Consider the following 27,526-nt stretch of genomic DNA (forward strand, 5'->3'; position numbering starts at 1 on the left):
CTTTATAATTGGTTAAGATTCCAGACCCTCACCTCTAATAAAGTTGTCATTGAACCTTTAATGCTACTCGCTCCCATGACAGCAAGGGAATATTGCAGCCTGGTGCAAGGGGGTCAAATCACTTGGAAGAGGACAATGTAGTTAGGCCTGTGGTGCATTTGTGTTTGGGTGAGTCTGAGGGGTGACTGCTTAAGTAAAATATGGTCCACCCTTTCTCTCGAATTTAACGTGCTCCACCTGTGGAACGATGAGGAAATTTCTCAAATTATTATCAAACCTTTTCTGAAGTGTGTGTGTGTGTGTGTGTGTGTGTGTTAATTTATGAGAATGTGAAAAAACCTAACCAGGGGGAGCACAAGCCAACATACTCCTGATGCTGATCCCAAACATGGATAAGATGGGGAAGGTTACATCAGGAAGGGCATCCGGCACAAAACCTTTGCCAAATCAAACATGCAGGTCATCAAGAATGAGATTTTTCAGAACTAATCAGTCAGGGCCCCGGTTTATGATGCCTCCAGTGCTGCTGGCCAACAGGGTGCCGAAGTAAACTGTGGTACTGTTGGACAAAGACAAATGAAGAGCAGAAGGGGGGAGCCGTATTCAGAGACGGATAAAGGAAAGGAGAGGAAAGCAAAGGAAAAAGTTTGTGGAGGTCAAAGTAGGGTCTTTAAACGTAAGAGCTGTGTGGAGGAGACTGGGGGGAGGGAAGCAAGGTCAGGAGCAGAGGAGGTGGATTCAAAATGTTGTACCACAGTGTAGATAGGAAGTGAAATGAAATGGGGGTAAATTTGAAGGAAATGTAGGTTAATAGTGTTCTGGAGCTGAAGAGAGAGTCTGACATGATCATGAGTCAAAATTGAATGTTTGATTTGGTAGAATTTTATAGTGGATGCCCTGCCTGATGTAACCACTGTGGTATTATCTTGGTCTACATTCAACATTTTCACCTCTTAAGACGTGTGTTTGTTCTTACACAAACCTCACGATGGTTTGTGTAACCTGGGTGATCATCTCCTCGATGGGAGCTCTCCAGAGACTTGACCGCTGCTTCAAAGTCTCAGATATCCTGCACCTAAAAATGTTTAGCCTTCTTTTCTTTCATTACTCTTTTTCAAAATTTGTATTTTTCCTTGGTTGAGGTGAACCAAACAGAACTTGGAAATCCTTCCTTGTTTTAAAGCTGCGCATATGTGGATTGCTGAAAAAGTTGGAGTTTTGTTTCATTTTATGTGCATGACTAGAAATTGGGAAAAATTTTGGATCAGACTATTATTTTGCCTTTACAGGAAAATAGTGAGACCTGCTGTGATGTATGGTTTGGAGACTATTGTACTGACAAAAAGACAGGAGGTGTAGATGGAGGTGGTGGAGTTGAAGAAGCTAAGATTTTTCACTGGGATTGACCGGGAGGGACGGGATTAAAAATGAGTACATGAGAACGACAGTTCAGGTTGAGTTGTTCAGAGACAAAGTTAGTTTGAAAGGCAGGGCCCAGATGCTTTGGACACGTACAAAGGGGTTTGTTGATGTATCGGACAAAAGATGTTGAAGATGGAGCTGCTAGACAGGAGGAAAAGAGGATTGGTGTGACAGAGGAGGATGTTGGGGATGGGGCGAGAGGAGGCAGAATTTATGGTCAGGTTCATGTGGTCAGGTTTATTTGAACTGCATTTGTTTTTCATAATTTTATGCTACTTTCATGGACACAGTCAGGTGCCACGTCACTAAGGAGGGGGAGATTTTTTTTATTTATTAATTTTTAGGACTAACATTAGATCAAACGACTACGAAATAACCTAAAAACATCAGCTGAAAAATGTGTCTAGGACTTTGAAGTCATTAAAACCAGTACTGCTGCCCTCCACTTCTCTCTTTTCCATTTTTTTCTAGTCTCCACATTTTGCTTTTCGGCCCAGTCCTTTTTTTCCCCCCTCCTCTAATTAACTTGCTGCTACTATTATTATTTTTTCGTTTGTTTTTAACACTACTGGTCTCCTTCACCCCAATTTCCTCTTCCTTGTTCTTTTGAAAAAATGTGCACAGTGTTTTTGTGCACTAAAACACCAGTTGCTCTTGCACTCATGTTTTGGCAACCTACAGATCACACTTACTCATCTTACTAAATGTTAAGCAGATTTCTGATATGACTATTGTTGTTCACGTCAGGTGAGCTTCCAGCGTGGGTTTTGTCTTCTGTTTCTCAGCCTGAGATGGAAAATGTCAACAAATGTTGTCAAATCCTGTTTGATGCTGCAGAAATGAAAATTAGACATCACAAATACTCTCTGACATGAAATTGCAGAAAGTTTTTCATTTCTTGAATTTCTTTCATTGAAACCTTCCATCTTTTACTCCAAACGGTAAACACGAAACCCATTTTTCAAACAACATTCATGTAATGATTGACTTTTCTGGGAAAATAAATAAACGATATCCTCAAGCAATTTCATCTGTGTTAAAAAACCAAGTGGCTCAGTCCAAATAAAAACATCACTGAGCATATGCTACATCATAATATAGAAAAAGAATTTCAGGGTATGAGGCGACTGTAAAAGTTTATGGTTTGATGATAAAGTTAATGTATTTTGTATTCTTGAACAATAAACAAAGGTCAGTAAGAGAATTTAGATACTGCGTACAGTAAGTACAGCTGTTCTCTGTGGAGTCGATATTTGCATACTGTAAATATTGTGTACTTCAAAAAGCCAAAGGCCAAAACTGGAATGCTGCTGAAAGCTTCACACAGCACAGTGTAACCTAAAAATCAAAGTCAACAAGTGAGTCATGTCGGCCCAACATCTTTGTGCTGAATCAGGCTGGAGGGTAGGCTTTGACTTGATCTTTGATCCCTCCTCAAAGTGTGCTCTGTACACTTTCTTTATGAGCACTCTGTTAGGTTGGCGGTTACGGTCAGCGCTGGAAAAACTGAACCAGCTCATTTCTTTAAAATGTGGACAGTTCTCAACTCAACTCTTTATTTCTGGCTTACAGTTTTTTGTTTTGTTTTTTTTGTTTGTTTGTTTGTTTTTTTTGCAAAGACTCATTTCTGAAACCTTCCACCCTTTTCTCTAAACTGTAAACACAAAGCACAATTTTCAAACTACATTCACAAAACTCAGTGTGTTCCCAAACAATCAAACCAGCACAACAAAACAGCTTCATCTGTGGTCAGAATCACACATTTTCAGAATTCACAGCCTGTAATCACAGCACCAATACTGAGCATTTACTACATACTACCTCAAAACATCGAAAGCACAATACAAACGCAAAAGAATCTGGTGAGTTTTGTGTTTTAGTCTTTATCCTGTGTCCCTCAGCCACATGTGGGGGGAGAAATGTATAAAAGATAGGCATTCACTGTATGTATTACATGGCTCATACGACATGTCTGTGGTGTGATTATAAACATGATAATTTATGCATTTTTATCATGTCGCATAATTCTAAAATCTTAATATAATAAAGGAAATCTTTGTCTGTTGTCCAACTCGAAATATCAATGCTTATTTTTTCTCATTTTTTCCTTTCATATTTTCTTATCTATATGCTTTTATACACTACTCTAAACTTTACATTTTACACTTGGTCTACATTTCTAGACTTTAGTAGCCATATATGTCTGAAACTTTAAAATTGCTTTTCACGTTCACACATGTGAAGATACTCGGTTCTTGATAATTGGTTCACTTTGAAATTCAGTATTAAAAATCAGCCACTAGTAAACATTTCATAGGCCATTATTAAGAAGAATAAAAAGGTTCAAAACCAGCAAAGGAAGAGGTGACTGACTTCTGATGAGTTGGGATGACTATGAGGAAGGCTGTGCAAATGCTCTAAACCAGGGGTGTCCAACTCCAGACCTCAAGGCCGGCGTCCTGCAGGTTTTAGATGTGTCCTTGATCCAACACAGCTAATTTAAATGGCTAAATGACCTCCTCAACATGTCTTGAAGTTCTCCAGAGACCTGGTATTGAACTAATCATTTGATTCAGGTGTGCTGACCCAGGGTGTTATCTAAAACCTGCAGGACACCGGCCCTCAAGGCCTCGAGACACCCCTGCTCTAAACTATTCTGAGATGCTTACAGGTATAGTCTGGATATTTTGAAAAAACAAGTACCAGTGCTTTAACACTACTGATAATGTAGCGATGATCTGTCGCGATTATAACTATTTCAAATGCTGTCCCATAACTGCAAGGAAACTAGCAAGAGGCTTATTGTTCAGGCCAGAAAATAACTTCATGTGAACCACAGAACTCCAGCTTGCTAAACTTGGTTTGGAAAAAAGACATTAGTCTACACGGGCTGTGTGAAAGTAGAAAAAATGACTATTTACTTCTTGTGTCACTTCAAGTCATCCATTGCTGTTGTAATTTTGTGATATCTTTTTAGAAATTTCCTCCTGCTGCAGTCACACTGTGGCCAGGCTGGACATGGCAATTTTGAAGTATGTTACTGAAATTGTTCAATTTGTCCACTAAGACCTCCAATTGTACTGCAGATTTTTTTTTTTTTTTTTTTTTTTTTTGCTGTTTCTCTCAGTCTGTGCTGTTTTCCAAGAAAAACTCATTCTGGAAACGTACACTTGGATTATTTTGTTGGATGACGAGTAACAAGCTGAATATGTGTTGCCAGTACAGTCTCGGTTCCTGACACAGTTCTTCTTGTTTGTGGCTCCATGCAATTTTTGTGGTCTTCTTAAAGTGACTTGGTCATTATTGGTACACCTCAGTTCATAATTTTGCATATTACTAGTAGATCAACCCCAGACCTTCCCAACCTCTTTTTCCCACCTACTAATTTGGGCTGTGTAGTAAATTTGCCCTCAAGTATTTTTGCAATTTAGAAACAGTTAATAGCATCTGAAATATTAGATAGGAAGTATGACTAACACGAAAAAAATGTCATAATTTGCACAGCTTTGCTCGTCTGATTGCTGATAAAATGTTGGTGCTCTTCATATGTTTTAGTGGGGGTTTTTTTCCTTTGCACATGTTGTGGTGTCACATGAGAAATTGTAACAGCAATGCTGAAAGTTTGTTAGATAGCAGAGTTGTTTCACTCGATGTGAATATAAACTTCCAACCTGCTTTCTCTCCAGGGTTCGTAAGTTTAAGAGATTAAAAAGTGCTTTGGTACCTACAGCAGGGCAGGTGCACCATAACAAATCACCCAAAGTGCTTATACATAACTTGTTTTAGAAGTAAGAAATAAATGGTTTTTTTGATGTAACTGTCCTGTCTTGTTTGTGTGTTACGGTGAGAGAATTAATTATCTTCCTGCACAAAGAAAAGCTTGATGTTTCTCTTCTTTTATCTAGAACTAGGGAAAAATATACTGCCTGAGATGTAACAGAAGGCCTGTGTGTGTGCATTCGTCTGTGTCTCTCTCAGGTGGCTGTGACATTTGCAGTAGGGTCAGAGGTCGGCCTTCAGAGCAGCAGTGACTTCAGTCAGATGGGAAAACCTTTCCTAATGGGCACAGTGGCTCTGGGTAAGCTTCAGCTTTGTGCAATAAAGCTCACATTCCTTCCTTTTTTTTGTCTTCATCTTTTTATCATTGCGTCTTTGTGGCCCTTTTTCGGTCCGTGGTACTGCAAAGGATGTTGAAGCTAATGATGGTCTGACTTTCCATTCCAGCTGCTACCAAAATTGGAATTTCATTGCATGAACAGATTATCTCCTAAGAAATGAGAAAACAAGTTATTTAAATGTGCTTCAAGTGTAACCAAAGCATACCTTTGAACTCCTGGCTGAACCTCATCTTGTGGTTTCTCCCACAGTTTGCATGATCCTCAGACTTTATTATGAATACTTGGAGTAGATGTATCTATAAGACTTGTTCCTCTAATGCCATTTCCAAGGAAAATATAAAGAAATCAGGGCTGGCTCGAGACTTTTGCCTCGTACTGCACCTGATGTGTGCAAAGCTACTGTTTGCACAGGTTGACTATTTGAATTCTGACTGATCATTTGACTTCACTGCTGTTTCACCACTTACTCTTGGCTCTCTTTACTGCAAAGATACACTGAAGAATGAGACTTTACAGACATAACAACATAAATAATAGTGAGCCAAGTCATATGTGCAACAGGGATTCAGTATAGCTGGGAAGACCTCAATTGATTCAAGTTTCCAGAAAATTGTGAAAGTGCAGAATTTGGGAAAAGAACCATAAAAATCACAAACCTTATCTAATTTAAATTTGGTCAATTTAATGTTCAAGGTCATCTTACAAACCAGGATGGTTATGATATAGAAAACTATGAGCTGGGCCAGGATGAGCAGTTTTCAATAGTTTCAGTGAAAAAGTCCAGTTTTAAACCACGAAGGCAGCTCATCAAATGAGAGACAAAACCAGGAGCGTGTCCATCATTTTTCGAGTTGTTCACCCTGATTTTTGTTCCCCGGAGTCGGACTGGTGGGCATTTACTGTAGCGTCACCAGTGATTTGCAGAACATTCAGAAGAATCAACGGGAACTGTGGTGTGTGCAGAGTGCCATCATGTGCTGACTCAGAGTGCTTTTAGGTTTGTTTTTTTAACCCACACCAACACAGTCTGCTTGTCAGCTGCCGTATTCACCAGATTTGCCTCGCTGTGACTTTGTCCCAAGTGAAAATTTAGCTGGAGGATCACCAATTTAACACGCTGGAGGAGACGCACGCAGGCAGACTCACATATCCTGCACATCCGAACAGAAGGGAAATATTCAGAATAGACACAACCAAAACAAAAACTGTTTTCACCCTCAATCACTTGTTCTTGTTTTTGTTTCGTTTTTTTCATTTTTTGTAATCTCTCTTTTCTACAGTCAAATGATACAAACAATAGAAGTGCTGGAAAAGTCAAACGATTTTCTTTCTAAACAGGGGGATTAAGAACATAAGAAGCACTGCTTCTGAAGTCCAGCCCTCATCTAAATGCAGTTTTCTTGTTGCCGAGGTCTAATACATGATTGTTCGTTATTTAAACTTGGGAACAAACATCTAGTGTCGACAGAGAATATCTTTAATTCCCTTTAGAATACGAATCTATTCAATTGTTTTTAAACCGTTTAATAGACCGTAACTGTTTATCATTTTAAAAAAATCAAATGCATCAGCTAGTGATGGATCTGTGACGTCATGATAGTCTGTGCTGATTTTTGCTCTTTGTGACCTCCATATGCCCAGTCTGCTCTTTTTCACTCTTTTCAACTTTTTCTTTTCATCCGTCTGTCTTCACTTTGTAACGTTAAACCACAGACTGTACAGATGGATGATCCATCGCCATCTTCTCCTACTGTTCGAAGTGAGGAGGAAATAGAAATAGAAATGAGCACTGCAATATTGGCTGTCATTTGAAACCAAAGTCTGTTAAGGAATTACTGGAAGATGGAGCCCAGACATCAAAGTCCTGCCTGCTGCCCGGCACAGATGTGTGTTGAACTTTGTGTAGTGCAGCCATCAAATTCGGGACTACTACTACCTACTAGTTATCCAGCCAGCCAGCGATATGTCTGCATAGACAGATTTTTGCCACTTCTTCACATCCCAGCTTGTTGTTACAAGAGGAAGCCTGTGCCCATTTAGGACACACATTGGCATCACTTGTGGGAAGACGTAATTTCATCCATCTTTGCATACAGTGTTAAATATTCACAAAGCAATGAGAACCTTTGGAGTACTTCAGCAATTTACGTTTAAACTAATCACTACATTTTATGTTAAGCTTCTCCTTTCACAAAAACCAATTTTCAGAGGATGAGTCAGTGTCTTCTGTTTCACTGCACAGACTTAAATATGAGACTAAAGTAAACAGAAGGTAGAATATCCCAAAATGCATTCTCACATAAGTTAGAGCAGGCTCAGTCAAAACAACTGTTAGGACTCACGCTTAACAGATGGAGGTAGCTGGATGGAGAGAGTGGTCTGAGCTTTGGTGTGTGTGCGCGTGCTCGTGTGCGCGTGTGTGTGTACCAGCGAGTACTCTGACTTCCTGAAGTAACTGCAACACATCAGCTGTGGCAGGCTAAGGGGTGATTGCTCTGTTTCATTAGCATCTCTGTGACAGCTCTGACTATACTTCCTACCCGCTTCCATTACTTCAGAGAACCATTTGAACATGCAAACTGCCAGCTATGACAGCTGCTTTGCAGTTTGTCACTGCTGGTTGTGTGGAACAGTATACAGAACAACTTTAAATCATTTTCCCAAGATTAAAAATGGATTACTTTTTCTTCTGAATTCTGGTCAGGATTTTAAAAGCTTCTCAAACAACATTCAGACTATGCTGAAACTCTAAAACTACTCCCCCAAAACCAAGACTAATGCAGTGCAGCTCAGCAGGGTGGGACCTATTTCTCTGCCACCTTTGGAGACTGATTTCTCTAAATGGAATTTTAAAGGGAGAAAGTGCCATTATAATGAGGAACTGAACTGCAAACAAGCAGGGAAACTGTAATTTTGCAGCTTGGTGACAGCGATTGATTTGGCTAATATAGAAACAAAATGCCATGATTGCAAAGACAAATCTTCAGACATATCTGCTGCTTCTCATGATGAAATATTTAGTGAGCATAAGCCAATCACATGGCAGCTTTGGGAGCTGCTCTAGCTGTCTGACATGGCCACGCCCCTTATAATGCAAACTAAGCCTTAATAAATGCTGTACAGCTGTCGTTAAATGTGAAGTTGAACCAAATATAGAACAGTTTCTTTTACTGTAAGAAGTGCGTTTTAAAATGGGAATCTAGAGGAGCGCACTCACTTTTGGAACCAGAGGCCTCTCAATGAACTACAGCTTTTGACTCTTTCAGCTTTATATTTTCTGCTGAATTTTTGAGTTGCTTGAATTTAAACTAAAGTTTCTGACAAAAAAATGTTTAAAATGCTAATAAAAGAAGTGGGATTCATGATACCAATATCTCCATAATTTAGTTTTGCTTCCTTACTAAGGTAGTACTGTTGGGATGTTTTTATTTCAAACAGTGATATCTGGAAACCTATTTGGGTATTTTCTGTGTCTCCCTTCTCATATTAAATAGAAAGATTTTTGTCCTGTGGAACAGTAAAAAAAGCCCACAGATTACAGACGGAGGTATCATATGAATGACGCGCTGCTCTGTTTTTGGTCTTGACAGGTGGGATTGTAAACGTGATGCCTCTGCTTTTCTCACAGATCTCACACAACAGAACACAGGTAAATCTAATCTTGGGACTGCACCTGGCACTACCCGCTGATCTGTGGACTCAGTGTACTGAATTCAGAAATGGCTTGGGAAGCACTGTGTTCGTATTCTTCAACATGAGTTAGCAGTAGAAAGAGAGAGCGAGAGCCTGGCATCACTGTGAGAAATAAACTAGAATTTTGGAGAAGAATTAGGACTGAAAGGCTCTTACACAGGTGGTCAACCATATTATTATTCTACTGATGGCTCCAGGTATTAAGCTCCAGCACTGATGCAGAAATGTTTGACAAAGAAGTGTTCCTTAGATTAACTAGATAATTGGAACAATTCAACTCCTTAATTAACGCTGATGCAAACAATTTATGTAGAAATATTAAAGAAATATTAAGTTATTGTGAGACCTCACTCATCAAGCCTATTTTGCATCAGATAGAAGTGTTTGGAGTCGACCTACTGTCATAATCGGGCCAAAAATTGCTCCATTATTTTATTCCTTTTAAAATTATTTCACAACACTAAACTGTGTTACTCTGATTTTATATAAATATATGACTTTGCATGCATCTAGATATTAGATGCACAGTAAGGTGGCCCCAGTACGGCTTTGCTGAAATTTTGAGATGTTACCTTCACAATGGTGCATTTGGAAATGCAGGTGTCATATTTCCAGTATCTCCTATTGAGTGTTACAAGAGGAAGGAAAACTGCCTCCAGCGGGTCTCTCTGCTGTTTAAAAGGCATGCACTGCAGATTGTGGTGCATGCAGAATAACAGTCTGCTGATTCCAAACAGTTTTGCCCATTTCCACACAGCATGATGGGAAACTAGAGCCCAGGTGTCAAAATAAAGAATTCTTGATAGGTATTGTTTGTGGAGGGAAAAATTCAGGTTTCCTTTTCTGTATCTCACCATTTCTGATAGGTGACTAACCCTACCTGCAGGATGGGTCAGTCTTTATTGGTCAGGTCAGAAGTAATGCTGTTAGGTCACAGCTCTTTCCCAGCCACACAGTCTAGTCTTTTATTGCCCAAGCTCCTGTCTCAGACTATCATCTGGACACATGCAAAAGCATTTATTAATATAAATAAATAAGAGTAAAAGGGCTTAGTGATTAACAAAAAATAACATGAGAAATTCTATTCATTTACTACACGTCTAGAAAACCAGGTAAAGAAAATGCAGATTGATTGCTTTTTCCATTCTTGATAAGTGGAGATATGCCATATAACTTTGTTGCCATTCCAAAATCCTCCAATTGAGAATATACATAAATACAGAAGAATAGAAACACACTTACTTCTCTAAAATGAAAAAGTATTCTGATGTAAATATCTTCATATCACAGAGTTCCTGACTACAGGCCTGCATTTTACTACCGTAATGTTTCAAAGCCAGAATAACATGATAACAATATCATATAAACAAGCACCTGCATGACTACAGAGGCTAGCATCTATGTTTGAGTCATTGTTTTTAATGTTACTTTGAAGATGCATATTTTGCTTTGAGCATATGGGTATATGACAAATATACAACTAATATAGTTTTGTTTCGTAGAAGATCACATTGAAAGAGGAAAATTAAAAAATATACAGGTATATACATTTTTTTCAATTAAGTGACTGTTTTTGAAGCATTTGCACTGTTTCAACCTAAAATAACTAAATTTTTAGAAATGCATGTACGGAAAAAAACAATTGTCATTTACTACAATAGTTACAAAGTTATGCCAGAGGTGTTTATCAGCTTTTTTAAGCATGTCATTTACTGTATAAAAGCTGCATTTCTTAATTCGTGGGTGGCAATTACATGGTTACATGCAGTTGCTATTACATGATATTTACAGTTACAGTTGAATATATTTTAAATCAGGCAAAAAAAGGTTTTAAAAATGAAAAATGAAGTGAGGTTTTATAACAATAGGTCAATTTAAATCAATATGTTTGATTTAAATTGAGGACCATGAGGACAGTACTAAGTAATTTAATTTTTATTTCTCGTGATGCAGTAAAACTGCCATGTCACATCCACAGCCCATATACAAAGAGTCAGACCCACAAAGTCTAGATGCTCTCTCTGCCACTGATCAGTTCACCTAAGCATCATTTAGTGCACAAATCACCGGAATAGCAGCAACTAAGTTTGCTTTTGAGGAACTCTGTATTATCACCTGTGCAGTTATGTGATTATGTAGTGCAATTGTTCCACAATGTTCTCCTGTTACGCTGCTTGAGCCGGATGTTGGTTATCGTGTTGTCTTTTGTCTTCATCTTTAGATCCTGTGGTTTCGGAGAGCAGTGATTGGAGGTCTGACAACCTGCACTGTGCTCAACATCCTCTGGTGAGCACTTCACTTGTTTTTTGATCTTTGATTCTTTATTCCTGTCCAGATATTAGTTGGCACAGTCATATCATGGTTAGAACTGTGGTCTCAAAAAGGAAGTTTTTCAGGTGCTGTGGTTTCCAGTCTGACATGTATGCCAGGTTAAGTGAGGATTCTAAGTTGACTGTATGTAGGCCTCTCTCTTAGCTCTGTGATGGACTGGCATCCAGTGTTCTGAGAAACTGCCCTACTTTGGCAAATCGTCCTACCCGTATTATAATTTGACGATGACTTCTGACTAATCCTAACCCTAAGTAAATTTGGGTTTTGTGTTGTGCACATGTGCAGCGTATGCGCAGAAACAATGGGTAGGATGTTTTGTGAGGTAGGATGGATTCCCAGAACAACGGTCCAGGTTCCAGGGTTCCTTGACTTGAACCCAGTGTCAGTTGGGATATGGTCCAGTCATACTGCAACCTTGGAAGAATAAGAGATTGACAAAGAAGCATGGATAGACTTTCCAGTCAGTTAAGAGTTATAAGCTATAGCTCTATTTATATTTAATTATCCTTTAGCTCCTTCCCTTTTCTTTTGCAGTCTATGTGGAAATAAATTGCTTTTTCAGTACTTACTAAAATTTAAGGCAAGCAATTGGCACTTTTGCTGCTTCTTAACTATTAACTATAGAAATTCTCTTCCCCCAGAAGACCATCTGGTGTATTTTCACCCAGAGAGCACCACAGGGTGCTGGACTATTTCTGTGAACAATGACCACAACCTGCCCACAACCCACTCTCAACCTGGTTGAGGGTCAGGTACTATTGAGGAAGGAAAATGTGCAGGATCTCCTAGGCACAATCATCATTAAGCTTAAAATCTTTGTCATTTATTATAATTTTGCTAGTAGTTATAGCAAATAAGCTTTTACTGGGTAATTCTGCATAAATAAAGAATAAGTGGCTGCAAGGCTGCCTTCCTTAGAAAGTATGAAATAGTTCAGAAAGAATGATTTAAGCCATATGCCAAATGTCAACTGTTAAAGCTGTATACGATCCGGTATGATTGACATAGGGCATTATGGCCAGATGGTCACATATGACCACTTCAGGGTCACATACGCTGGCTCTGAAGGTAGGATCCTCTGAGACCTTCAGCAGACGTTTGAAGAGAGCAAAGAGTAAAAGCAGCAGCAGCAGCAAGGACGGTGGCCCAGAGTTTAAGAAGGCCATCTGGCAAAATACCCATCCACAAAGGACTCGAAATGCACCAGAGAGCACAGACCCTTCACTGTCTATTGAACCCCCACTTTGCAGCTGAAGAGTCAGGTGCATTTAGGGAGAATGTTTAGTCTGCCCTTTTCTTCTCGCGACAGAGAAACAAGCCTCAACAGGATGGAGTTTGGAGTCACACTGCACCTGGTGTATATTTAAACTGGTATTTAACTTCTCTCTACTCAGTAAATAAGTCTGTAAACATAGTGAGTAATGTAGGCAGCCACTGCGTGGTTAATTTTGTTCTTCGCCCAGCACAACAGAAATATATTCTCCCAGAGTATTATCTGAGGAAATCTGGTCGTATCTGGCAGCGTGTTTCATCCCGTCCATTTGTGAAAAAAGTCAACTTTTTATTAAGGGGAAAAAAATGGAGAAATTTAAAGGAGCACTCTGCCAATTTCACATATCTGAGTCAGTTCATTAGTTATGAGCATTTCCATTCAAGTTTATCTGCTTGCCTTATGGGCAGTCTAGGATATAACTAAGCACTGCTGTAAAGGTCAGGATACTCTGTCTCTCCCTATTGTTTTTTTTTTTTTAATCTGCCTCTCAGGCTCATTTCTGTCCTCTTTTCTTCTATGTTGAGCGATCGTGGCTCAAGAGTTGGCAGTTCGTCTTGTAATCGGAAGGTTGCCGGTTCGAGCCCCGGCTTGGTCAGTCTCGGTCGTTGTGTCCTTGGGCAAGACACTTCACCCGTTACCTACTGGTGGTGGTCAGAGGGCCCGGTGGCGCCAGTGTCCGGCAGCCTCGCCTCTGTCAGTGCGCCCCAGGGTGGCTGTGGCTACAATGTAGCTTGCCATCACCAGTGTGTGTGAATGGGTGGATGACTGGATGTGTAAAGCGCTTTGGGGTCCTTAGGGACTAGTAAAGTGCTATACAAATACAGGCCATTTACCATTTTTACCATGTTTCAGTGCTTGATCGTATCTCATTTAACGGCACATTTTCATGCGTGCTGGCACTACAGCTTAAAACAAAGTGAGGCAGGTATGCACGGCGCAAAATCAATCAAATCTGGAAATTCTGATCTGGAAATAATTGGGTTTGGCAAGGCGAACACATGTGAAACTTAAGCAAATACAATGTATCACTGCTGCATGAGATGCTCTCTGCACACCCATGACAAATTTCACTGAGCTACAACCCACAATTGGTTGTATCTGACCTTTGGTGTACTTTACTGATCGGCTTCTGGCAAAACAACTTGCAGCAGCTCCACACAATAAGTCTCTCTCCTCTGGGATGCTTCTCTAAGATTTATGAGCTTCAGGCAGCATTTTTTTTTTCTTTTTTTTTTTTTTGTTCTTGTTGTTTTGTGTTCAAGCTATACACCAGAATCTGAAAGCAGTGTTGCGTGGCAAAATAATGCTCCATAATAACAGGTTTTTCACAGGGGGGCTCCATTTATTGAATCATGATAACATTTCAGAGTTATTTCAAACAGGTTTGCTTTTCCTTCCACATATATAGATCCCTTTGGTCAACACACATGCGCTGCAAAAAACCTAACCTCAGTTTATAACTTTAGTTTTATAAATGCACTTTTAGAGATCTATAGCACGTGACCCTCAGCTAAGTGTTATACTTCACATGGGCACAACAGGCCTTTATATTATTTTCCGGTCGCTGCAGGTTACAGAATGCATTGTTGCACAGACAAACAAGCATTTTCATGCAGCACTGAGGTTATTTCCTCCACCGTGTTGACTTAGGATGACTCGCAGTAGACCCAAGTGAGAGGAAATGCACGGTAAGAGAGTTTGCTAATGCTAATCGCTTGCAGCACTGCAAATCTTCATGCCAAGAGGCTATGTTTTAAGAGTGTGATCCCAGTTTAGTGCAGCCACTACTGGAGGTCACCACCCAACAATGTTTCTTTTGCCTACAGTCCTCTTACTGATGGGAAATAAGTCACACTGAGATTACTTTATGCAGTCTGAGGGCTTTTCTCACAGAGGTAAAGTAAATTTATTTGGTCCTTTTGCGAGAGTTCAGCTTCAGTTTGTCATGGAAAATTGTGTTCTCGAGCAGTACTATAAAACAGCTCAGACACATCAGGGCATCAACACAGCGATACAGTGCACGGTGTTATCAGGCATGGGGACATTTGCAGTGTGTCCATCAGGCTGTGGTATCAGGATTGCTCTGGTCAACCCACGTATGCTCAATCCGATCTGGGCAATGCGGAGGCGAGGCCAAATTTGGAGCTCGGTCTGATCGAGCTGTAATCCTGAGACATTTTTGTAGTGTAACTGGGTGCATTGTCCTGCCAAAAGATGCCACTGCAGTCCGACTGTGCCATTGCCGAGGGATGACACTTGGCCTGAAATACTGTAAAGAGTTTTGTAAAGTAACTCCCACATAAATATTGCATTGTAACAATCATCCACATTATTGACTTCACCTGATATTCACTTACGAGGACATTATACTGCCGCTGTTCTATCGAAATTTAAAACAAATGTCCTCATATGTGGATCTGATTTATGTCAAAAACAAAAATCAGGTAAAAAATGAAAATCTGGTAATTCTTTGTTTTTACATTCATCAGGTCCCAATCAGCCCAAATAGCAAAGAGAAATTAAAAATGCATGCCATGAAAGAGTTCGGGTCTTAGGAGGTTAATATAGCTAGTTGTGGGTTGTAGTTAAAATCTATTTTGTAGTATCTCAAACTTTTAGAATATTTCAAAGTTAGTCTGTAAAGGTTCTCAGTCATCCAGGTCATCATAGTCTAAGGAGCTTGGAAAGAAAAGCATCTGGACTTTTTTCCAAGCTCATTAGACATTTCAAAGTTAGGTTGCTATTTAAACAGTATAAATACTATGTATCTGTCTAGTTTTTTACATGCAACTACACTCATGGGAAAGACTGCAGACATTATAGTTATTCAGATGATGAGCATCGCCACCCTCCATAAGAAGGGTAAGCAGCGGAGGGTCATTGCTGAAAAGCCTGACTGTTTGCATAGCGCTGCATCGAGGTGCATTAATGGAAAGTTAAGAGGAAGGTAAAAAGATGCAAAAGCTCTCGAGGTTCCAGTCATCCTGGAACCTCGAGAATTCTCAATTAAGTGAATGCAGTAATTTGTGGCCTTGCTTATGGTGCCACGGGGTGGCTGTAGTCAGGAGGTAGGACAGGTCATCTGCTAATCGTAACGTTGGTGGTTCAGTCCCTGGATGCTCCAATCTGCATACTAAATATCCATGGATAAGATACTAACCCCAACTTGCTCTCCGGATGCATCCATGAAAGTGTGAATGTTAAGCACAAAAATATGTATGAACAAGGCATAAAAAGTGCTTTGAATGCTTCGGGGGAGTAAAAACCACTATATAAGAATCAGTCCATTTGCCCTTTAATTTTAGGTTGTCGTCAGAAAACGTATTGGACAAATTAACAGTTTCCATTTAGAGACAATGGAACAAACTCTGCAGTCATTTTACTTTGAAGCAGATAAAATGTTACCACAAAGATAGCATTTTGCAAAACAAAGTTTTCAGTTTAAATGATTTGTCTCCTTTCAGGTGTGTAGCTAACTCTTTTTTTGCCGTTTCTCCCACACTGACATGAGATCTGGATAAATCATTGCCTCAAACTGATGTGGGACTTAGAAAAACAAATTAACTGAACGCGTCCTTTAAAAAGAGTTATTGCTTTCTTTAAATCCCATATGTCACTATGCTGCTGAAGGTTTAAACATTTCACAGTATTTGAAAGCTCAACTGGAGCTGAACTCAAAAGTTAATGTAATGCCCATGAATTGACCTTATTTGTTTCTTAAAAGCTTAGTCGTCTTCTCTTGGTTACTATCAGTTGTGTGGTGGTAAAAAGCTCTTTTACTGCACGAATGCAAATCTGCTCTCTCCCCTCTGCTCTCTTTCACCTCTCTCACTTATCACACTACTTCTTTTGGGGGTCCTGTTCCTGCTTGACGTCCTGGTAAGCAATTTCCTCTGCCTCCATTTTTCAGACCATAATTTTGATTGATAATTATCGTTGGGGACATAATTCTGTTGAGCCACCCTGCAGAGTGAAAGACTAGTAGAATAAAATAGAAATGGTGTGTTGTTGGGTGCATTCGAGCGTAGCCACAACAAATGAATGGATAAATCTCTCAGAGCTGCACTCGGCACTGCCGATTCAAAGAGACCAACAGTCAGTGCCGCAGAGAGAGGAGAAAACTTGCTTGTTCGTGACTGGCTTTCTCTCTCTCTCTGCAGCTGAACTTTACGGCCTTTGGTTTCAAACAAAGAACTTGTGATTTGTCTTCTGTTTCACAGTCTGCCGTTTTTGGTTTTAAAAAATCTTCAAAGACCACTCATATCCTGAAGGATTATCAGGCTCATTTCCACCAAACTTTAAAAACCTTGACAATCCAAGTGGAAATCCACATCAGAGACTTGATTTGGCCTTTTGGCCGGCCATGTTTATCACTAATAATAGCACATTTAGTTGGCACAACATTGTCTTGCGAGACTAAGAGTCCTAATGTGTCTGACATCAGCATTTGTGTAGTTTTTATGACTGGAAATAGCTTTATTTTATTCAGCATGATACCAAGATTAATGAAGTGTATCAGTTTTCTCGGTTTATTCTTTAAGTTTTATGTTCTTCATTCGTGTTTCTGTAAATAATCATGTTTAGCTCATATCATAATTGAGATATTAGTGTAGTTTGAATTATTACAGAAATATAATGATTGTTTCAGAGAAATTTCACCAGTTCTCAAATATTTGTTAAAGAACAGATGGTTCCAAATAATATGCTGAGTCATGACTAAGGTGCACTGAGGCATTTTCAGGTGTGCTGTGACATTTTCTGACAACCATATGTTATTATCACAATACATGACTGCACAAAAACTCATTTATTTACTAACTGCATCAGTTCTCTTAACCTGAGTGTGTCATCTTTGGGGAGAACTTGGCTAATGCTAACATTATACCGAGAGAGTTAAAGAGATTCTTGGTAATCAAATATTCCCTCTGAGAGAAACTACTTCAGAAGAGTGCTGCATCTGAGCGGACAGACAGTATTTCTGTTTGGGCTGTGTGAAAATACCTGACCAGATGATGGAGGTCATCTAGATCCTCATGCAGTGCAAAAAGTGTCATGCTAGGTCCAGATGTTGCAAATGGGCTTTTAGATGTGCCGTCATCTAACAATTAAATCCAAAGAATGATAGCATGCCAGATGGCATAGAGGGTTTTTTTTGGCTATAATGAATACAAATAGGACTTGGGCACCAAAAGTTTAATAACCAGTGCTATAGCATATTGACATATTATAATATTAACAATTCTTCCTTATTAGATCTTGTGATTTATGTCTAGAGCTGATGCACAAATCTTTGCAGTGGGTCAGTTCAGAGTCGGATAATATTTTTCAGACTTGTGGCGCATGTGCTGACAATGGGAAACCCAAAATTCAACTGTCACTCGATCATACTACAGCTGTCCCCACCACATATCACTTTGAAGCTGATGTTTGGTTGATAGCTACCAGGCTCTGGTTGCCAGGGTAACCATCTAATGTATTTACTTGGGGTCCATCATATGCCAATAACTGATATACTGCACTTTCAATGCTAGTCTCATGAATCGCTCACCTTAGGGTCACTTCTTGGACCCACATGACTCTTGTCACCAGTAGTTTTCACCCAAAGTTGTTTGAAGATGCTGAATGACTTTCTATGTGCTGCCACAGATTGCTTCCAGTGTGGACACAGATTAATACTCTCAGAACTGTATGGTGTTATATGGATCAGGTTTTCACGCACTCAGTTCCAGGTTTAAAGGCAGAGATGCTAGAAGAGCTTGTTTCAGACAATGGGATAGACTGAGGGGTTGCCTTGTATGAGATTTTTTTTTTTTTTTTTTAAAGGATTGCTTTGAACTGTAAATCATATTAAGCTACTCTAGTAGACAAAGATTAACAAAAATATGGATCTATAAATGAGCAAATAACTTGTGGTCCCTTTTAATCACAAAGCTTTTGGATCGACTCATTCTTAGTGAAACAGCTGCATTTTCAGACTGACAGCTCATTAAAAGGTTCCTAGCTGAGACGGTTGCCTTGGGCTGTGGTTGAAATTGGAGTAACATGACAGTATAAACGTTATCATGTGTGGCACATTCATTTTTTACATCACAGTGACTTGTTAGCACAGATGTAACAGCTTGCACCCTAATTTGCAGCACGGAATTTGCAGACTTTACAGATTCACATGAATCATACATACAAAGGTTGGTACAGCAAACATATATTTGATAATTCAAATGAAATAATTTTTGCAGGCAGTTCTATTTAGTTCCTGTAAAAGTAACCATGTTGTTCTCCCTGTGCACAAACAACTGTTGGTAACTTGGTTTAAACTTTAAACTTGGTTTAAAGTTCACTGATTTTTGTCAACAAGAGTAATTAAATATATTGAGAATATGTAAAGCCATGATGAAATAGCACTTACTATATATAAATCATGATTAATCTAAAAGAACCCAACCCAGACATACAGTTTTGCACTGTTGGTTTGATGTCATGATTAATGTGCTTACATTTTTGCATTTTTGGCAGACGGCAGGATCGCATTATCTCATCTCCCTTCTCCCGTCACTACTGCGCAAAATTTGTTTGCAAGTTATGTCAGAGGCTCTTTGAATCATTTGATGGATTGGTTGTCACACCAGCACCAGGTCAGAATTTCCTGAGAGCAAGATTAAGCGAAGGACTTCATAGGCATCACCGAGCCGCGACTGGTGCATCGAAAAGAACATTTCAAGGGGAGAAACGGTGCATCGTGATCCTCCACCTTGACCTTTAGAGAAGTGCTGCTTCAGCTGAAAGGGACTGCATTCACATGTAATGTATTACCTTTCATATTAGGAGGAAAGTGTGGTATTTTCTGCCAATTACGAACAAAATAACGTAACGCTATAAGATCAGTGATACACAAACAGCAGGAACGTCCAATGAGCTTATTTTACCTCAGAAGTCAACTCTGCTGTATCCTTCGGGTCCTCAGAGGAAGAGATTAATATTATCAGTGTGTACACTAAGCTCGTTTCCCTCTTCACTTTTGTTTTAAAAGGACAGAGAACATTAATCGCTCTGTGGCCCATTAAGTTCTGCTGAAAAATCCAACACACCTGTTTAAATATTTTGTGAATTCCCAGCTCTGCAGTGCGCTGCTACTTGTTCTGAATATTAAGAAATAAGATCTTTATTGCACACAAATACATCTCATTGCTGTGTGCTTATGGAATTTCATGCTATTCAGTTTCTCTCGGAGTCTTATTCTCTTAAGGGTGATTTTTATGAATGACTTTAACGCCCTTTTGGAGCATGGAACCTGAGAAGTGTAATGTAGTTTTCTTTTCGGATGACTCCTCTGCCGCAGTAGAAAAGTACATATTACTAATGCATTAAATTGATGCCCTTTTGCTTCTCATACATGTTTTTATTTTTGCTTTTTTTGATTTCTACTCGTGTGTAAAACATCTGTTATTTCTCCTTAATCCCCCCAGAAGCTCTTCTAACTTTTAACCTTACCATTCATTCTTCCTCCAATCACAGTGTTGCTGATGATGGTTTCCAGTATTGATATATTTCCCTCAGTCAGTGACCACAAGAGTGCTGAGTCATCTTGGATGATTGAATCCAGCTTGGCTAATCTAATTCTCTTGTGGCTTCGAAGAACTGAACCGTGCAGATTAGCGTAACTAGCTCATCTTGGGTCACACAATTGATCTTGGATTTTTTTTAAGCAACACGCAGTCCCCAGCACATGATGACAGTCCCCATTTCTGCAGATATTATAGCTTTATTTCTGTGCACTGAGAGAAACTGGTGATGTGAAATCCATTTTTATGTAGAGACTCCGATATAAACTATTTTAATTAAGCATTACTGAACCAGTAGATTCTTTAAAGGGATCAAATATTAATGTTTAATGTGGTTAAATCAGGAATGCCAGTATATTGATCCATATATTAATTTGAGTGATTGTTACTGTTGTCCACAGCAGCTTTATACTGCATAAAAAGTTTCTCTTACTTGATCCCCGCAGCATTTTGAAGGCAGCATGACTCACGTCCATAAATCTGCAGCATTGCCTCGCCAGAGGGTAGTGCTATTTTGCACAGCAATCCACCGTGCTTACATTGATTAAATCGTATGCAGTGGCACACGGTAGCTGCAAAAAACATGATATACTTCTGCACACATCAGACAATGCAGTTTTAGTTTTACGCCAGATGTAACAGGATTCAAACCGCATACACAAAGGCTCAAATGTGAAACGAGCCTTTGTTCTTTTTGGCCAGTGGTGGTTTTCACCTTGGAAATCTCCCGTGGGTGCCATTTTTGCCTGGTCTTTTTCTGATTGTTGAATCATGAACTCTGTTCTTAACAAAGGCAAGTGAGGCCTTCAGTTCTTCCAGTGATGTTCTTTTGTGACCTCCTGGATGAGTCATTGGTGTGCTCTTAGAGCTGGCCTCTCCTGGGATGGTTCACCACTGTTCCAAGTTTCTCTATTTGTGGATAATGACTCTCACTGTGGTTTGATGGAGTCACAAAGCCTTAGATTTGGCTTTTCCAGACTGATAGATGTCAGTGGCTTTAATATGTTGCTTGTTCAGATCTTATAGCCAACTTTAGTTTGTCTGACAGATTTTAAGTGATTTGTTGACTCAACAGGTTTGACAGTTCTCGCTCCGGTTCTGTCTAATGAAATTGAACTAAGTGTTTCGAAAATTGTGGTGAATCGCAGTTATTTCAATCAGAAATCAACAAGGGATTTCTATATCTTTAATACTTTAACAACCAGGTTTGTCTTCCACCTCACTGCCGTGGTGGCCAGATTAAGCCTTAATACAACATAAGTAGTTATAATACTACAACTCCCTTTTCCAATTATCATGAAGCAGGGAAATTGGCTATAGAGACCAAACGTTTTGTAGCGGGCTATAAGCATACTGGGAAATTTAACATGGGAGTTCCTGGAGTCTGACTTGCTTTTGGAGCAAGCATGAATTGGCAATTTCAGTTTTTCAGACTTTTTTTAGTTTGTTTGTTGTCATCTTGTTTAAAACATGAGCAAAAGAAGAATTATTTATAATTATAACAATTAAAGAATCAATCTCAGCACATTGTTGTCAAATAAATTGCTCCATTAATATTTATAATAACTAAAAAAATGACTGGGGGGAAGAAGCCAGTTAAAATAAAACAAACTGCTAAATTTATACACGAGAACTTGTGTTTCTTTTCAGAATAAGCTATGCTTTAGAAACTCTGTACCAACCTATCGAGCAGCAGGACTTTCAGCAGGGGGCACGGCTCCAAGGATGTGCAGCACAGAACCCAGCAGACAAGCTGCACAGAGAGATCCTATACACATAATGCACAAGGAAATAGATGCCCTTGTCAAGTATAGCAATGGGAAACTAGCACAACAGCAGCCTGTGGTGTTGGAGAGAGTAAATTATCAACACACCCAGTAACGGTGTTGTCTAGCAGTTGGATGAAAATAGTATAACTAGCTGTTATGTGTGTAGAATAATATCGTGAGAGGCTTTGTCAGTTTTTAAAGATCACCTCATTTTCTTGATGTATTGCTCTGCCAACTAAAATGAGGCTTCGCCACTGCTTAATATGTATCAATAATTAAAATTATATCAGTCTTTGTGATAAATTTGTAATTAATTCATTCATTCATGCTGTCTACTACTTTTAAAGTCTACAGAGGATACAAAGTCTCTGTTTCCAAATCAGACTCGGGGTTGGTTTCATTTTCCAAAGGATAGAAATTAAACTACGGTTAGAAGTACGACTGCTATCGTTGTCAGGGAATGCAGACTTTTGGCCGCTCGCGCAGTTACAGTAAGGAGATTTCCAAGCTCCAAGGCTGCTGTTCTCTACTAATGGAACTGCCAGTCACAATACGTATTGTGGATATATCTATTAATATATCAGTTATCAAAAGAGTTTTCTGAAGTGTTAAATATTATAATATAGCAATTTTATGTTTCCAATAATTAGCCTAGTAGAAAAAAATTCTCTTATTATTATTTACATTATTCTATTGTTTTCAGGTAGGGGGATGACAGTCAGGTGTGGGTGTGTGCCCTGGTTTATGTAAAGATCAGGGATCAGCCCAGTGTCTGAGCTTCACGACATTGTTTTAGGAAGTGAATCATGAACAAAGGTCTCCATGGACCTCAAAAAAGGCTTATTGATGTTCAGCAGCAGTCAAACAGACAGACTACAAATGAAGGAAATGAAGAACATTGCTTCACCCCCTGGAGTGTCCAGTCTTCACTCACAGAGCACCGTGTCTAATAGTGTGGAAGGTCACATGGGAACCCAGGAGAACTTCTAAGCAGCTTCTCACATTGTGTACATGTTCATGAATGAGAATGGAAGTTTACTAAAGCTAAAGGCCGAATCAGCTGTTTGAACATGGAGGACTTTCATTGTAGCATAACCTTATCCCATCTGTAAAACGCGGTGGCTGTATTATGACGGTTTGAGCCGGTTATAATTCATCTGCACCAGGGCGGGTCATCATCGGTAATCATCGACAGAATATTACCGCAAATTTATAAAGAATGAAGCAACATCTGTTCATGAACTGAACATTAAGAGAAAGTGGGTGATGCTGAATTTAAAAAAAAAAAAAAAAGCATCAGCATACAAGTTGTTTTACCAAAAATGATCAAAGAAGCAAAATGATGTTTTGGAAAGCCCAAGTCAAAGTCCTGACCTCCTTCCAGCAGCCTGAAACAAGCAATTCATGTGATGAAACGAACAAACATCCCAGAGCTGAATGTGTTCTGATCATTCAAATGTACAAGTCCTCCAAGCTGGTGTGTAGGACTGTTCAACAGTTTTCCTACATTTTTAAAGTTCACATACATGTGCTACTTGCACAGTAATAGTGGTTTATTTGCCGAGTAGTATTTCTAAGTTTTTTCATATTTATGCTTTTAGGATTTGTGTGTAATTGTAATATTTAATTCAAATTTAAAGGAGTCACAGACCATCAAGCACTAATGTACATACCCTTTATTAATATGACAGGTTCTTTTGTGTGTGTTAGGTGCTGGGCAGTGCTGGAAATTGTCCCGCAGACATCATTCCCAGAGAGGAGGATGACACCTGAAACAGCAACCAGGCCTGACTACAGCAGCCCCTCTGGTCCTCCATCCTCAGTCTCCTCACAGAAATACTCGAACATCTCACTAGAAGAGTGAGTCTGTACTTAAAGTGCTTACCTCTCCTGTTCTGTCTTTCATCACAAGAAACCAACCACTGCAATCTTTAGCCACAAGTCTGACACTTATGGTTGTATCCTTTGAATAAGTATGTGCTAATATGTAAAGCAGGGTTTCAAATCCGTCCTAAGCAGCTGTTTGGAAGTTTCTTTATCAAGAAAAAACTCACTGTTATTTGCATGTTCATGTGTAAACCTGTTGCTCGAGTTTTGCAAAATTCGTCTGCTCACTGCAGAACCACTAGATCGCTTGTTTCAAAAACAGGCCGATTGTTTAGTATTCACTTTAGAAACAGCAGGTGTTGGACACTCAGTCGAGGTTCAGTTTGCTGGAGTGTTGTTTCTTTAGTGGGTGTCGTTCTCGCTGTCATGAAATCTCTTTTTTGTCTGTTGGATACTGGAATGAAACAAAGAGACAAATTTTCTATAAAAATCCAAAGGAAGTGATGTCCATGCTTGTGCCTTGCCTCAGTGCATCTTTAATTTCCATCTTGCTAATAATAAATAGAAAAAGGGCTCTCATCAGGATGCAAGGAACGCTCAGATTTCCCACTCATGTTGGCTTGAATATTGATGGTTGATTCATAGACCTTGAGAAACAATAGCTGAGAAAGAGTTAAGAGTAGTTAAAATAGATATGAACAGGGGTTAAAGTGGGCCATGGGATGGTTTTGTTCTCACCTTCACTTAATAAGCAGTTATAACGATGTGTGATAACTGTGCTGTCAGAAAGACAGGATAGCAGAAGAAGATGAGAGATTACGTTCAAAGGTAGCAAGTGACATCCGATCAGCTGGTAATTTAAAGCTTACCTATGTAACGTCCGAATTTATGTTGGATTTTTTTTAGAGTGTGGATCTGGACAGGTGTTGCTGAAGTTAATTCAAACTGAGAAGTGATTTTGAAGGTTATACTTACAGCAGGTGCAGGCTTAACTGGGTAGTTTGCAGTGCTGTGGTACAGCTCATAGTGATGAACTGCACTCCAGCCACAGTTCAAATGCTTGTTAATGAGCTAATAACATGGCAGAAACCTAATGCATTTAGAATACCAGCAGAAGACCACACTTGGTGGCACTCTATCAGCTGAGAACGGGAAACCGAGGTTGCAGTTCACACACGCTCACCATAATTGGACAACAGAAGGTTGGAAAAATGGTGTCTGGTCTGATGAGTCTTGATTTTGCTTCAGCATTCAGATGGAGGGGCCAGAATTTGGTGTAAACAACATGAAATCATGGATCCATCCTGGCTTGTATCAACAGCTCAGGCTGGTGGTGGTGGTGGATATTTCCTATGTAATGCTAATACTAACCGAGCAACGTGTAAACACAACAGTCAGATTATTGTTGCTTATCATGTCCATCCCTTTGTGACCACAGTGTTTTTCACCAGCAAAGATGAAGGTGAAGTGGAACTTTGAAGGAAAGACACTTTTAACGGAACATCTGTCTGTATAATTGTAGAATATTGGTGGCTAAAGCAACATAGAGTAGCAAACCTCAAAACCAGCACTGGTCAGGTGGTCATAGTCTTCACATAAGGAAGGCAAATGTACCGGAGCTCACAATAATGATTATTCGAGTCAGTTAACCTTGAGGCATTGCTACTCTGAAGTTCTGGTCCCCACCTCCCAAATCCCACTCTAATCCCGGCATATGAAGCACTGAGAGACAGACTCAGTGGAGAGTATGTAAATCTGGATATTGAAGGGCATAAATGCCACACCTTGAAAGGAGAGAACCAGGGGATAGCAGATATTCCAGATTAAATGTCCTGGGTTATCTGTAGTAGAATAACAGTGTCAAATAGCAGTCATATCAGGTCAGCCTTTAAATAATTTGGCAGGTATGAAGCTCTTTTTATGCCATTACATTATCCACACCCATTCTGAGATCATCAAAAAATGGCACCAGATTTCCATTTCTGATACTAAGTTGGCTTTTTGTCATCAGCATTGTACAGTATGCCATTTCGTTGATGGCCAAGTTTGACAGTGATGATACATCAGCAGAGAATTGTGTGAATATGTGCAATTAGCAGCTCTTGTACTGAATATGTAATTATTTCAAAGCATCTTTGAATTGTAATCGCTCCCTGGCTCAGGCTTTCCCTTTCCATTAAATCCTCTTTCATTACACTGATTTGCAGAACAACCATTTTTCATTCTGATTGCTTGGCATGAATTTTTATTTCTGTGTTATTCTTTTCCCCCCTACCCATCACTGCTCATTGTTCATCTCTTTAAAAAAGAAAGGAAAGAAAAGGAAAAAAAACAGAGCTCCTGTGACCCACATGGCTGAGACAACCTCAGTGACAGGTACCTGCACTTCTGCCTTTGCAGAGCTTTTCTATGCCAACAGTGCCCCCTAGTGGGGTTTTATAAATCATCTATTAAGATCACATGGTTGTTTATACTGTTCCAAATCCCAGTCCTCTAACCTTGTTCCCCTCATCTGTTGAGTCTTTCAGAGCAGCTTTGTGCTTTTAAAGCCATGGTGGAATGAAGGATGTAATATAAACGGTAAAAGTAAGGACAGAGGATTTTGTAGCCTTGTCGCTAGTCTCATGTGTCACTGGGATCAGAAACAGCTGTTTGCTTTTAGACTGTTGCAATTAGACAAAAAACGATTTGGGAGACTTGGAAAGTCAAAGTAAAGGTGATTGGAGAGCATTTCTCCATCTGGGAAATGTTGGAAGTCTCACCTGAGGTGCTGGACGGTTGATAAGTCTGCTTTTATCAGGTCCTTGGGCTCGCTCATCAAAGCATGTGCATGCTGGAAGTTTCCATATATATATATATATATATATATATATATATATATATATATATATATATATATATATATATATATATATATATATATATACAGTTAAGCCCATAATTATTCATACCCTGGCAAATTTTGACTTAAAGTTACTTTTATTCAACTAGCAAGTTATTTTTGACTGGAAATGACACAGGCGTCTCACAAAAGATAATAAGATGATGTACAAGACGCATCATTGTGGAAAAAATATTTCTCAGCTTTTATTTACATTTGAGCAAAAAGTGTCATGTCCAGAATTATTCATACCCTTTACAAACTGTCACAGTCTCTGGGAAAATCCAAAGTTCCAGACCATTCCAAATAGTCAAAGCTGTTCTAAAAGCATCCTAATTACCCTGATTAATTGGAAATAGCTGTTTTGATCAACTCAACAGGTGAAAACAGCAGCTCTCTGCAGGTGGTTTGTGGACATTCATGGCTAAGACAAAGGAACTCAGTGAGGACCTGCGGCTGCGCATTGTGGCTGCTCACAAGTGAGGAATGGGCTACAAGGCCATATCCAAATGTTTTCAAGTTCCAGTGGCTACAGTGCAAAGTATTATTAAAAATACAAGATGTTCCGCACTGTGGAAAATCTCAGAGGGCGTTGTCGGAGGCCAAAAGTGAAACCTGTGCTGGCCAGGAGAATAGTGAGAGAGGTGAAAAAG

General features: G+C 39.4%; 1 protein-coding gene across 4 annotated transcripts in view; it reads left to right on the forward strand.

The window, feature by feature from the left end:
* si:ch211-51h4.2 overlaps positions 1 to 27,526 on the forward strand; it is a 78,537-nt gene that overhangs the window by 35,905 nt on the left and 15,106 nt on the right. For 2 of the 4 annotated variants that reach the window (XM_039606641.1, XM_031726669.2), the window contains 4 exons: positions 5,401 to 5,500; positions 9,131 to 9,189; positions 11,455 to 11,519; positions 23,876 to 24,025. In XM_039606641.1, coding sequence (XP_039462575.1) covers positions 5,401 to 5,500; positions 9,131 to 9,189; positions 11,455 to 11,519; positions 23,876 to 24,025 — 374 coding nt within the window. Of the gene's footprint in view, positions 1 to 5,400; positions 5,501 to 9,130; positions 9,190 to 11,454; positions 11,520 to 23,875; positions 24,031 to 27,526 lie in introns of those variants that run through there. The other 2 variants (XR_005610207.1, XM_039606642.1) reach the window with 2 other exon arrangements.

The sequence above is a fragment of the Oreochromis aureus genome, linkage group 23 (genome assembly GCF_013358895.1).
Source record: "Oreochromis aureus strain Israel breed Guangdong linkage group 23, ZZ_aureus, whole genome shotgun sequence".
In the NCBI taxonomy this organism is placed as follows: Eukaryota; Metazoa; Chordata; class Actinopteri; order Cichliformes; family Cichlidae; genus Oreochromis; species Oreochromis aureus.